At 37.7% G+C, this 12,686-nt stretch overlaps 1 protein-coding gene across 5 annotated transcripts in view; it reads left to right on the forward strand.

The window, feature by feature from the left end:
• ATG2B (autophagy related 2B) overlaps positions 1–12,686 on the forward strand; it is a 106,868-nt gene that overhangs the window by 54,672 nt on the left and 39,510 nt on the right. For all 5 annotated transcript variants that reach the window (XM_069104231.1, XM_069104233.1, XM_069104235.1 and 2 more), the window contains exons 15-17: positions 6,016–6,173; positions 7,669–7,841; positions 8,714–8,864. In XM_069104231.1, coding sequence (XP_068960332.1) covers positions 6,016–6,173; positions 7,669–7,841; positions 8,714–8,864 — 482 coding nt within the window. The remainder of the gene's footprint in view (positions 1–6,015; positions 6,174–7,668; positions 7,842–8,713; positions 8,865–12,686) is intronic.

A 12,686-nucleotide genomic window follows, 5' to 3' on the forward strand; every position in this document is an offset into this window, starting at 1 on the left:
TCTATCTATCTATCTATCTATCTATCTATCTATCTATCTATCTATCTGTCTGTCTATCTTATCTCTATTTTTAAAAAATTTTAGTTTTCAACATTCATTTCCACAGGATTTTGAGTTGCAAATTTCCTCCCCATCTCTCCCCTACCCCCACCCCAAGATAGCCAGCCTTCTGAATATTCCTTCCCCCAACTTTGATTTCCAGATTCTTTCCCTTCTTCCCTCCTCACCCACTACCACTGGGAAGGTTGTACATGTGTAGTTATGCAAAATGTTTCCATACTAGTTATATTGTAAAAAACTATTTCCCTCCATCCTTTCCTGTCCCCACTTATTTTATTTTCTACTTTGAGCCTGTCCCTTTTCAAAAGTGTTTGCTTCCAACTACCCTCTCCCCTGTCTGCCCTCCCTTTTATCATCCACCTCTTATCCCCTTCCCTGCTACTTTCCTGTAGGGTAAGATGCCCAAATGAGTGTGTATGTTATTCCCTCCTTAACACAAATTCAATGAGAGTAATGTTGACCTATTCCCTTTCACCTTCCTCTTCTTCCCTTCCATTGTAACAGTTTTCTCCTTTTTTATGAGATAATTTGCCCTATTCTGTCCCTCCTTTTGGGAGGAAGACTTGAGGCAAGCAGACCAACCAGCAGGCCACTCTTTTAGTTGTCCAAGTGTTAGGTGATAGGGCTCTCCATGTTGGCATCATCAGAAGAGAGAAGGGAGCCTATCTGAGAGAAATTGCAGTGATAAAATTAATAGGCCTTGGCAACAGATTATATAAAAGGAGCGTGTATCAGAGGGAGGAATCAAGGATGACCTCTTGTTTGTGAGACTAGGAAGATGGTATTGTCCCCAGTAATAATAGGAAAGTTAGGAAATGGGGAGTGTTTATTGAAAGATAATGAGTTCACTAATGAGTTCAGTTTTGCAAATGTTGAGTTTAAGATATCTACAGAATTACCTATGAAATTTAACAAAAAGATAAACTGAGACAACTCTCTGTGCAAGATATTTATTAACAGGGCATGCAACCTGATAATAAAGGATGGGTCAAATGGTCCTCCCTCTGGCCAGAAGACCCTGAATTGATGGTACAATTCATTTTTATAAGCATAGAACAAAGCAGAATAAAAATCATGTAATTGGCCAGCATTATAGAGGTGAGAGATTATGATTGTTTATCTTAGAGAAAGTGGGCATAACCCTTACATGGGATGAAAACCACCTCTCTTGCTCTCTCTAAGAAATTTTTTTGTGAGTTTTATGGGTCCTAGCCACATCCTGAGGTTACTAATAATGACAGACTTACTGGTGACTGGGGAATTAAACAAGACCATCTTTTTGAAAGGTTCGACAAAGTCACACACAGACCTTGCAGGAAATGGTGAGATAATGTTTTATGAGAGTCTCGAGCATTTTTTAAAACTAGTAAAAGTCGTGGGAAAGTTTAGCCTTGGTATCTAACTTCAGAAAGGGGAAGAATAAACTTTAGTGTACATAAGCTTCTTCTTCCATAAGCAGAGAAGAGGAATATGGTTATAGAATAAAATCACTTTACAGAGTAAAATCAAATATAAAATTCAGGATCAAGAATCTTTTCTTTCTACAGGGTGTCAAGTTTGAAATTTCTGAAAGGCAGTTGGAGATACAAAATTAGAGTTTGCCAGAGATTTTAGAGTAAGATAGGTGGATTTGAGAATCATCAGTATAGAGATGATAATTAAATCTGTAGTTGCTGAGATCACCAAATGAAATAGTATAGAGGAGAAAGAGTGGACAGCCCAAGATAGAGCCCTGTGAGACACCCACAGTGAATGGGCATGACCTTGATGAAGGTCTAACAAAGGAGGCTGAGAAGGAACAGTTAGAGGAGGTAGGTGGGTGGAGAACCAAGAGAGAATGGTGTTCTGAACACCTGAGAGAAGAGGGTATCAAGGACAAGAGAGTGATCAACAGTATCAGAAACTCTAGAAGTCAAGAAGAATGTATATTTAGAAAAGGCCATTGGATTTGATAACTAAGAGATCATAAATAACTTCGGAGAAAGCAGTGAAATGATAAGCTTAGGAGCCAGATTGTCAGGAATTATGCAGAGTGTGAGAAGGCAGGAAGTGGAAGGACGTAGTATAGATGACATTTTCAAGAATTTTGACCAAAAAAGGCTGAAGAGGTAGGTATAGGACAATAGTTAGCAGGGGTGGAAGGATAAAGTGTGCAGTTTTTGAGAAGAGGGGAGACATGGACATGTATGATTGTAGGCAGCAGGGAAGGAACCAGTAGACAGGAAGAGATTGAAACTAAGTGAGTGGGAATGACAGGGAGCAAGCTGTTGGAGGAAATGGAATGGAATGGGATCACTTAAGCAGGTAGAGATGAAGCCTTGGAAAGGACTATGGATACTTTGTTGTATGAGATGGGGTGGAGGAGGAGGAAATGGCAAAAGGTGCATTTCTCTATATTCTATCCTCTTTCTCCGTGTGTGTGTGTGTGTACACACACATAAAATATGCATACATAAGTACATATACATATATTTCATATATATAGTATACCATTGCTATACAAGGTAAGTAACAGGGAAAGGGGGCTCATGGCGAATGGACTCAATTTTTTTCTGTAAAATATGAGAGGTTCTCAGCAGAGAGGATCAGAGGAGTGGGAGCTATAGGAAGTTTGGGGAGAGTTGAAAGATTTGGAAGAGCTGCTGTGGAGGAGTGGAATAGTGAGTTGATAAGGTATAGACATATTGCCTAGTGGCAATGGGCACCCAGGTTTATGCATAGCATGAATTTGTAGTGGACCCAGTCAAGAGCAGTCGCATGATTTTGTTTTTGTTCAGTAGCAAGTTGTGAGATGGTGGGAGTTCTCCAAAGCTGAGACTTGTCAAGGTGGAATTGCCGATGTAAATGAGTCAGAGACTTAGGAGATGACAGGTAGAGTTTAATTGGTAAAACAAAGGGTCAAGATTTGGAAAAAAGTAAAGAGGTGCTAGGGCAGGGGCTAGTCTGGGACAGAACTAAGGGGTCAAAAGATTGGAGGTTATGGAATAGTATGGCTTGGTAAAGGGAGCCAGAGGAAGAGTCAAAAACCAATAGATTATGGTCACAGAAGGATTTCAGAATTATTGAAGTTGGAGATGATGCATTTATGGGTGTTGATAAGATCATGGGAGTACTTAGGAGGTTTGAGGGAAAGTCATATTCATTGTTTCTTATAGCACAGTAATATTCAATTTACATTTATCTACTACGGACTGTTTATCCAGTAATTTTTGCTTTGCTACCAAAAATGTACGGCTACAAATATTTTTGTGAATATATGGCCTTTTTTGTTGTTGTTCTTGGCTTCTTTTGATAGCACGTTAGAGTCACCATCTTTTTACAAACCCCTTCAACATTGACTGTTCCTATCTTTTGTTATCTTTGCCAATTTGCTAGGTGTAAGGTGAAACCTTGGGCCTGTTTTGATTTGCATTTTTCTTATTATTAGTGATTTGGAACATTTTTTCTGTATTGTTATTCAGTTTACATTTCTTTTGAGCACTGTGTATTGTCAGTTTTTGAACACTTGTCTACCAATATCCAATTTCAAGTTTGTAGATCCTCTAAAGAGGCAACTTAGATGATTCAGTGGTTAGAGTGTGGGATTTGGAGTCAGGAAGACTTTGAGTTGAAATCTGGCCTCAGATACTTTGTAGCTATGTGATCCTGGGCAAGACACTTAACCTGTCAGCCTCAGTTTCCTCATTTCTGAAATGGATTTACCTAAAATGCATTTACCTTTCAATATTGTGAGGATAAAATGCAAAACTGTTTGTAAAGTGCCTGGCCAACCTTAAAGCTCTATATAAATGCTAGTTATTCTATTCTAAATAGCACCCTCACCTTCCTTTTCTACCAACTTTTCTAACTGTGGTTGTATTCCAGGATTCTGTCCTCAGGTCTCTTCTTACTTAATACTCTTTTATTTGGTAACCTCATCATCTCTCTTGGGTTTAATCATCACCTCTCAGAATGATATAGTCAGTCCTGCTTTCTTTCCCAAGCACCCATCCTCAGTCTCTACTTGCTTATTGAACATTTTTCAGCTGGATGCCTGATAGACATCTCAAACTCAACACGTCCAAAACAGAACTTTCTCACTAGATCCTGTCTTCTGAATATCTGTATTTCCATTAAGAGTGTGATCCTTTTTTCGGTTTCTGAGATTTTCAGCTTCTACATTTTCTTCAGCTCCTCATTCTTTCTTTCCCAACATATCTATTTAGTTGCAAAGTCTTATTTCTACCTCCACAGTGTCTCTTGCAGGTTCTTTTCCTCTCTACTCCATCAGTACCCTTCCCTGCTGCAGGCCCTCAAAAGCTCTTGCTTGGAATGTTATAGTAAATAGCTTTCTAATTGGTCTCACTGTCTCATGTCTCTTCAGTGGTCACCACATGGTCTCTTCCACATGGTCACCAAAATAATTTTCTTAAGGAGACAATCTGACCATGCCATCCCTTTACTCAGTAAGGTACAATGTCTCCCTGTTACTTTTAGGATAAAGTATAAACTCTTCTTGCTCTTCATAACCTGACTTTACAAGTCTCTGTAACATATTCATCCCCTTTACTTACCATAAAGTTATGTCATATTGGTGTTCTTATTGTTCTTCACAAAGAATGACTCCAGCTTGTATCTCTATACCTCTGCACTCATCACCAGTATCTGGAACTCATTTTCCTTGACTCTTGGAATCTGTTTTCTTCAAGACTTAGCTCAGAATTTCACTCTTCCGTGTCTCTCCTTTCACTTCAGCAATGACCAGCCAAATTTAGGAACCTTCTTTGTACCAAACATTAGCCCTAGAGGTACTTAAGTAACTAGAGACAGCTGTTGTTGAGTGGATAACATGTTAGACATGTTTTCAAGAAGACCTGAGTTCAAATTTGATCTTAGATATTTACGAGCTATGTGATCTGGGCAAATTAGTTAGCTTCTGTTTGCCTAACCTTCCTCATCTATAAAATGGGTATAATAATGGCATCTGCCTCTTAGGGTTGTTGTGAAGATAAAATTATGTATTTGTAAAGTGCTTTGAAAACCTTAAAAGTGCTATATAAATGCTAGCTATTATTATTGTTATTATTTTACAAGAAGGTAGTAGAAGTTAAACAGTTCTTGACCTCAAAGAATTTATATTTTAGCAAAAGAAACAACATGCAGATTTTAGGAATATATAAAACACATACAAAGCAGGTACTAGGTAACTTTGGGAAGAAAATAAAACACTAGTAGCTAGGGCACATAGAAAAAGTTTCATGCAGAAAGCCTGAGTCTTTCTAAGTTACATTATGTTATAAATAGACCTAATTCCTTTATAAACTTCAAAATGGAGAAATACTATTCTTAAAGTTAACATATCCATTAGAGTAGAATTTTGAAGAGAATTTTTAGAATTTTTTTTTTTTGGAGGGCAGAAGGCAAGGTAATTGGGGTTAGGTGACTTGCCCAAGGTCACAGAGCTAATAAGCGTGTCAGGTGTCGAAGCCTGATTTGAACTCAGGTCTTTCTGACTCCAGGGCTGGTGCTCTATTCACTGTGCCACCTACCTGCCCCTTGAAGAGAATTTTAACTGATTCTCATCAAGTTATTTAAATAGGAGTATGTGCTGTCTCTCTGTACTATTCTAGGTGGTACTTCACTCTGACATTTCCTTGAGAATCTTAAGCATTGTCTCCTTATTTTATCCATTCATGTTCAAAATCAAAAAGTATTTATTAAATGCCCATTGTGTACCAGGTACTCTGAATACAAAGACAAAAGTAAAATAGTCTTGCCCTTGAGGAACTTACATTCTTAATAAGCATACCATAGGAAATTAACTGCTAACACGTGATTCTCTCTTATGACTTCTGCTTTCTTCTGCTTTTTTCTACTATCATGTAAAACTTTATAAGGAAATGTTGTATAATTGATGTTGTCAAGTTGAAATATATCATGATATTTAAACTTGTTATACAACTTTTATCTTTATAGGATCAGTAATGACTTGCTACTCTGGGAACCAACAGCTCCTTCACCTGTGGAAACATTGGAAAATATTTCATATGGTATTGGGCTCTCAGTAGCCAGCCAACTGATTAATACCTTCAACAAAGATAGTTTTAGTCAATTTAAATCTACAGTTCATTATGGTAATATACCTTAAAATAATTTGTTTTTTAAGAGGGGGAAGGCAAGGCAATTGAGGTTAAGTGACTTGCCCAAGGTCACACAGCTAGTTAAGTGTCAAGTTTCTGAGGCTGGATTTGAACTCGGGTCCTTCTGACTCTAGGGCCAGTGCTCTATCCACTGCCACTCAGCTGTCCCTTTAAAATAATTCTTAAACTGAATCTGTATAATATCATATCCCAACTTGGGAAAGTCATGAGTAACTTACATTTTTAACTGTAAAATTTCAAGTCTTGCTGCTTTGCCTACTGTTTTCTAATTTTTCCTCTATTATCATAATATAAACTGGCACCTTTCCAAATTATATAAAAGAGAGTTACTTGAAGGTACTGAGAGGTTAAGTGACTGCCAGTTGTTTACCAATGTTTACCAATTCTTTGATATATCAGAGTCAGGGTATGAACATAGGTCTTTTTAAAAATATATTTTTTTCATACTTATATACTTTTGTTTATTTTTCACCATTCACTTTTATAAGATTTTGAGTTCCAAATTTTTTTCTCCCTCCCCAAGACTGCAAGCAGTCTCATATAGGCTATACATGTACAATCATATATAAATGTATTTCCACATTAGTCATGTTATGAAAGAAGAAAAGGGAAAAGCCATGAGATAGAAGAAAAAAAATGGAAAATAGTATGCTTTGATCTGCATTCTGACTTCATAGTTCTTTCTCTGGATGTGAATAATATTTTTTATAATGATTCTTTTGGAATTGTTTCAAATCATTGTATTGCTGAAAACAGCTAAGTCTATCAAAGTTAGCCATTGCACAATATTGCTGTTACTGTATACAATGTTCTGGTTTTGATCACTTCGCTCAGCATCAAACTTAAGTCTTTCTAACCCAAAGCCCAACTGTTTCATATTGCTTTTCCTGGTTATTTTTTTGAAATAATTATTTGTGAAAGAACTATAAAGTGTTTCTGTTTATTTTCCTTTAGATAGTATATATTTCTAAAGTGATTATATACTAATAATGGACAACATTTTTTGAAGTTCAATATTGAAAAGCTTAGCTGGAACTGCCAGCTAGCATACTGCCAACACAAGCACCATATAAATGCTGGTTATTATTACTAGTATTATTAGATATTTTAAATAAATGTTTATTAAAAAAGCATAAAGAGTTTATTTGTTTGTGGAGTTTTTCAACCATCTCTAATTTCTATGGGTTTGGTATTCTTCCCACTAATACAAATTACAACCCATCAAGAGTTGCTGTGGCTGCCATATTCATCATTCTGTGGCTGGCTTAGTGGCCCTCAGACACACAGGTCCATTCATACAGGTTTTCATATTGATAAGACCTGGCAGAGTTTGTCCTCTGCTGCTATACCATTTATGAACCCAGAGTGACCTTTATTCCTTAATGAGGTATTAAAAAGGACATTAGTGGAGCATATTCTTGTTTTATTAGTTATAAATTATCAGATTTTTCTTGTTAATTTTTTATAGATGATGAGAGTGGATCTGAGGAGGAGACTCTGCAGTATTTTTCCACAGTTGATCCAAACTATCGTTCTCGTAGGAAAAAAAACCTTGAATCTCAGAACAAGAATTCTCAGAGCTTTCTTTCTGTTCTTTTGAACATCAATCATGGATTAGCAACAGTATTCACAGATATAAAGGTAAGAATTCATAAGAGAAAAGGTCTTGCCAAATCAGTTCTCTTAATCTGCCAAAGGTAATTAATTCTGTTTCATCAGTTCTTATGTGGGTCCTGTGCAAGGTACTGTGAATAATGTATTTAGTAAGATCAGTATTATTTTGTCGTATTATGATTCAAGATAGGCAGGCATTCTGTAATAGTTACAAATGAGTTCAAATGCAATTCAAATAAATATGCACTTAAAAAAACTAGAATAGGGGTGGGTAGGTGGTACAGTGAATAGAGCACTGGCCCTGGAGTCAAGAGGACCTCAATTCAAATCCGGCTTGAGACACTTGACACAGATACTAGCTGTGTGACCTTGGGCAAGTCACTTAACCTCAAATTGCCCTGCCTTTCCCCTTCCAAAAAAAAGCAAAAAAAAAACTAGAATAGAAATGAGCATACTCAAAAAAATGCAGAACACTTTAAAATTATCAAAGGAATAGATTTAAATGTTAGAAAAACACCTTCAAAGTGAAAAAAACTTAAGAGCTGATTTTTTTTTGAAGACTAACAAGATTGAGAAACCATTATCTAACTTTGTCAGTGGAGTTATAAATCAAAGGCCTGCTATGTCAGCATGTTAAGTACTTTTGATTTCATGTATTTGGATAATAATAAAAGGAAACTGTTACCCTACTATGAAGAATGATGACCAAGGTAATATTTAGCAAATAATACAAGTAGAACTTAATTTTTAATTCAATAGAGTACATTTAATTGAAGAAATGATCACTTGAAGGTGATATTTCAAATTTCCTTAATATTCCAATAGATAACCTTCTGTCATAAAAATCCCTTTTCTTCAGCTAATTTCTAACCTTTGTGTTTTTCTGGTCTCTTCATTAGCAAGAAAACAGAGAGTTGTTAGAAAGTAAGCATGGTGAATTCTGGTTAGAGTTCAATAGTGCTTCATTATTCTTTGTGACAAAATATGAAGGTTTTGAAGATAAACACTACATCTGTCTTCATTCCAACAGCTTCAATTTATATCACCAAGGTAGGAAGACTATAAAAACATTTATTGGTATTTGATTTGAGTTGTAAAAAATTTCTTTTTTTTAAAATTTTTCAAATGCTTTATTAACTTCGGATTTACATCATTCATTTCTGCCAGATTTTGAATTACAAATTTTCTCCCCGTTTTCCCCCTACCCACCGCCCCAAAATAGCAGTCCCACAGGATATCCCCTCCTCCAATCTGCTCTCTCCCATATTTTCTCCCATACCCCTTTCAACTTTTCCAGTGGATCTCTATGCCCTGGTGCCTGTGTATCTTATTTCCCAATTACATGTAAACTAGTATTAATAATAGTATATATATTTGAGTATTTGATTTTAAAACTTTGAATTTCAGATTCATTCCCTTCCTCCCTTGTCTCCCACCCTTACTGGGAAGATAAGCAGTTCAGTATAGGTTGTACATGTGTGGCTAATGCAAAACAATAACATAGTAGATATATTGTAAAAGACTGACTATATTTCCCTCCCTCCTATCCCACCTCCCACTTGTTCTATTCTCTGCTTTGATCCCGTCCCTTTTCAAAAGTGGGTGCTCCCAACTTCCCTCCCCCCCAGCCTGCCCTCCCTTCCATCATCTCTCCTCTCATCCCCTTCCCCCCCTACTCTCCTGGAGGCTGAGATACCCTATTTAGTATGTATTTCATTCCCTCCTCAAGCCAAATTCAATGGGAATATGGTTGACCCATTCCCTTTTGCCTTCCTATTCTTCCCCTCCATTGTAACCATTTTCCCTTGCCTCTTCTTTATGAGATAGTTTACCCCATTCTGTCTCTCCCCATCTCCTCTCATTATATTCCTCTCTCACCTCTTAATTTCACCTTTTAAGTATCATCCCTTCCTGTTAGATTGGTCCTGTGCCCTCTATCTATGTATACCTGTAAACATATATACACACATTCACATATGTATTCATATGCCCATATATCCTCATATATAGACACACACACACATATATATATATATGTATATAAATATTTGTATTCCCTTCAACTACTGAGAAAAGTTTCATCAGTTACAATTATTGTATCTGAATGTCAAATTTTCTATTCAACTCTGGTTTTTTCAGCAAGAATGCTTGAAAGTCCTCTATTCCATTGAATGACCATATTTTCCCCTGAAACATGATACTCAGTTTTGCTGGGTAGGTGATTCTAGATTTTAATCCCAGCTCCTTTGCCCTCTGGAATATCATATTCCAAGCCCTTCGATCTCTCAGTGTAGAAGCTGCCAGATCCTGTGTTATCCGGATTGTGTTTCCACAGTATTCAAATTGTTTCTTCCTGGCTGCTTGTAATATTCTCTCCTTGATTTGGGAATTCCGGAACCTGGCTATAATATTCCTAGGAGTTTTCTTTTTGGGATCTTTTCAGGAGGTGATCGGTGGATTCTTTCAACCTCTATTTTGTTCTCTGGTTCTAAAACATCAGGGCAGTTTTCTTTGAGAACTTTCTGGAGGATGATTTTTAGGATCTTACTTTGATCATGGCTTTCAGGTGGTCTAATAATTTTAAAATTATCTCTCCTGGATTTATTTTCCAGGTCAGTGGTTTTTCCCATGAGATATTTCACATTGCCTTCTATTCTTTTATTTGTTTGGATCTGTTTAACAGCATCTTGATTTCTCATAGAGTCATTAGCTTCCGTTTGCTCCAGTCTAATTCTGAAGCAATGATTCTCCTCATTGAGCTTTTGAGATTCTTTCTCCATCTGGCAAATTCGTCTTTTTAAGGCATTCTTCTCCTCATTGCCTTTTTGAGCCTCTTTTGCCATTTGAGTCAGTCTATTTTTTTAAGGTGTTATTTTCCTCAGTCAGGCTGTTGACTCTCATTTTGTAATTTTCTTGTATTGTTCTCATTTTTCTTCCCAATTTTTCCTCCACTTCTCTTATGTGCTTCTTAAGGTCCTCTATGGACTGTAACCAGCTTGTATTTTCCTTAGAAGCTTTTGGTGCAGGAGTTCTGACATCACTGTCTTCCTCCTGTTCCATGCTTTGCTCCTTTTTGTCCCCAAAACAGGAGTCTAACGTTGGAATCTTCTGTCTGCTTTGTTTCCTTTGCCTGGTCATGTCACCCCTCAGTCACTTGACCCCTGGGCTTTTTGCCACAGTAGGACTCTGCCACCAGACAGGGGAGCTTTTGTCCTAAACACTGGGGTTTTCTCAGCTGCCGGAGGTATTAGATGGGTGCCCTCTCTGAGGTCTCCACACGCTCTGGCAAGCTGGACATACACCCCAGGACCTGTACCATAGACTGCAATCTAGATCCAAGCAGGTTAAAGCAAGAGCGATTACTCCTCAGACTGGTTGCTTGGTCCCCCTACACTCTGCAGGCTAGGAGCTGAAGCTGCCACATGGCCATTGGCAGAAGCCATGCACTCCCATTTACTGGGTCCCAAAGTCCAGACTGCACCGACCTCTCACTTTGTCCTTCACATCTGTGTGTTGACAAATCTGGAAACGGCCACAGCTGCTGCTGATACGGGGTCCCTCTGGCCGGAGGCTGGTCAGGCCTGCCATGGGGCTGGCCGATTCCTGCCAGCCTGCTGGGCTGTCCTCAGCGGGAGGTTAGCTTCTCTGTGTCATTTTGTGGGTTCTACAGCTCCAGAGTTTAGAGTTCCCTTTTACATGCATTGGCAAAGGTGGAAGCTGGAGCCCAGCGGAGGTCCTGTTTCTACTCCGCCATCTTGAATCCGCCCCCCAAAAAACTTATTTTTTAGCATAAAATGGTCTCCGATATAGGCACCTCAAAATCAGCATATCACACAAGCTACCCTAGTGGTCATTTAGACCACTGCTTCTTAAACTGTGGGTCATGACCCTATATGGGGTCTCAAAAAATTTGGCAACAGTAAAAGGTTTCTGAACTTGCAACAACCAAAAATTAATTAAAAATGAAACACATAATGCATCTGAGGCATTTCTGGCAGTGCTTGCCTGTGTTACATTGAGCAGCTTCCCTGAAGCCTTGGTTCTGAACCAAAAGTACACTTGCTCTGTGCAGCACATGACCTCAGGCCACACAACATTGACCATGGCTGCCAAAACCTAAAAGAGGTTGCCAGTGGAAAAAGTTTGAGAAGCCCTGGTCTAGACCAACTTCTCATTTTAACTATGAGGAAACAAACGAAGACCCAAAATGATAAACTTGCTCAGTGGCAGACAAATAGTAAGTTCTACAACAGTGATTTCCAAAACTGAACTTAAGTTTGTTATTTATTATGGTGGCACTACCATTCTACTAGTCATTCAGCATCAAAGTCAACTTGAACTCATGTCTTTTATAATCTTGTCCATTTTTACCAGATCCTAAGAAATCTATTTCCACAATAACTTTTGCTTTTGCTCCTTTTGATTCAATTTCAGAATTTAGTCAAGAACTGTATTACTTCCTATATGAACTGTTCTATCAGCCTTCTAATTGGTCTCCTGTCTTCAGCCTTTTCAGTTCATCCTGTACGCAGGTGCTAAAAATTTTGCTATTTCACAGGTTTGACCGTGGTAGTCCCTTGCTGAAAAAACCTTCAGTAACACTTTCCTTCTTATAAGACAAAATATAAATCCTTTAGCTTGGAACTTAAGATGGTTCCTGCCTCTCTTTGCAACTTATTTTACTTTATTACTTTTCATATACTTTGTATCCTAGCCAAATTACCACTATCTGTTTCCTCTCTAACTTCATTAAAGGTACTTTTGTAGCACCTTATCATAGTACTTTGTATCTATTAATCACTTAACAAATTTTTGCTAGAAGATTGTAGTTCTTAAACGAGGTTTGTTTTTTTTTTACTATTACATCCCCAG

Source organism: Petaurus breviceps, unplaced genomic scaffold (assembly GCF_028583685.1).
Source record: "Petaurus breviceps papuanus isolate PSGF00001 unplaced genomic scaffold, PetGlider_PUasm1.0 685, whole genome shotgun sequence".
NCBI classification, from domain to species: domain Eukaryota; kingdom Metazoa; phylum Chordata; class Mammalia; order Diprotodontia; family Petauridae; genus Petaurus; species Petaurus breviceps.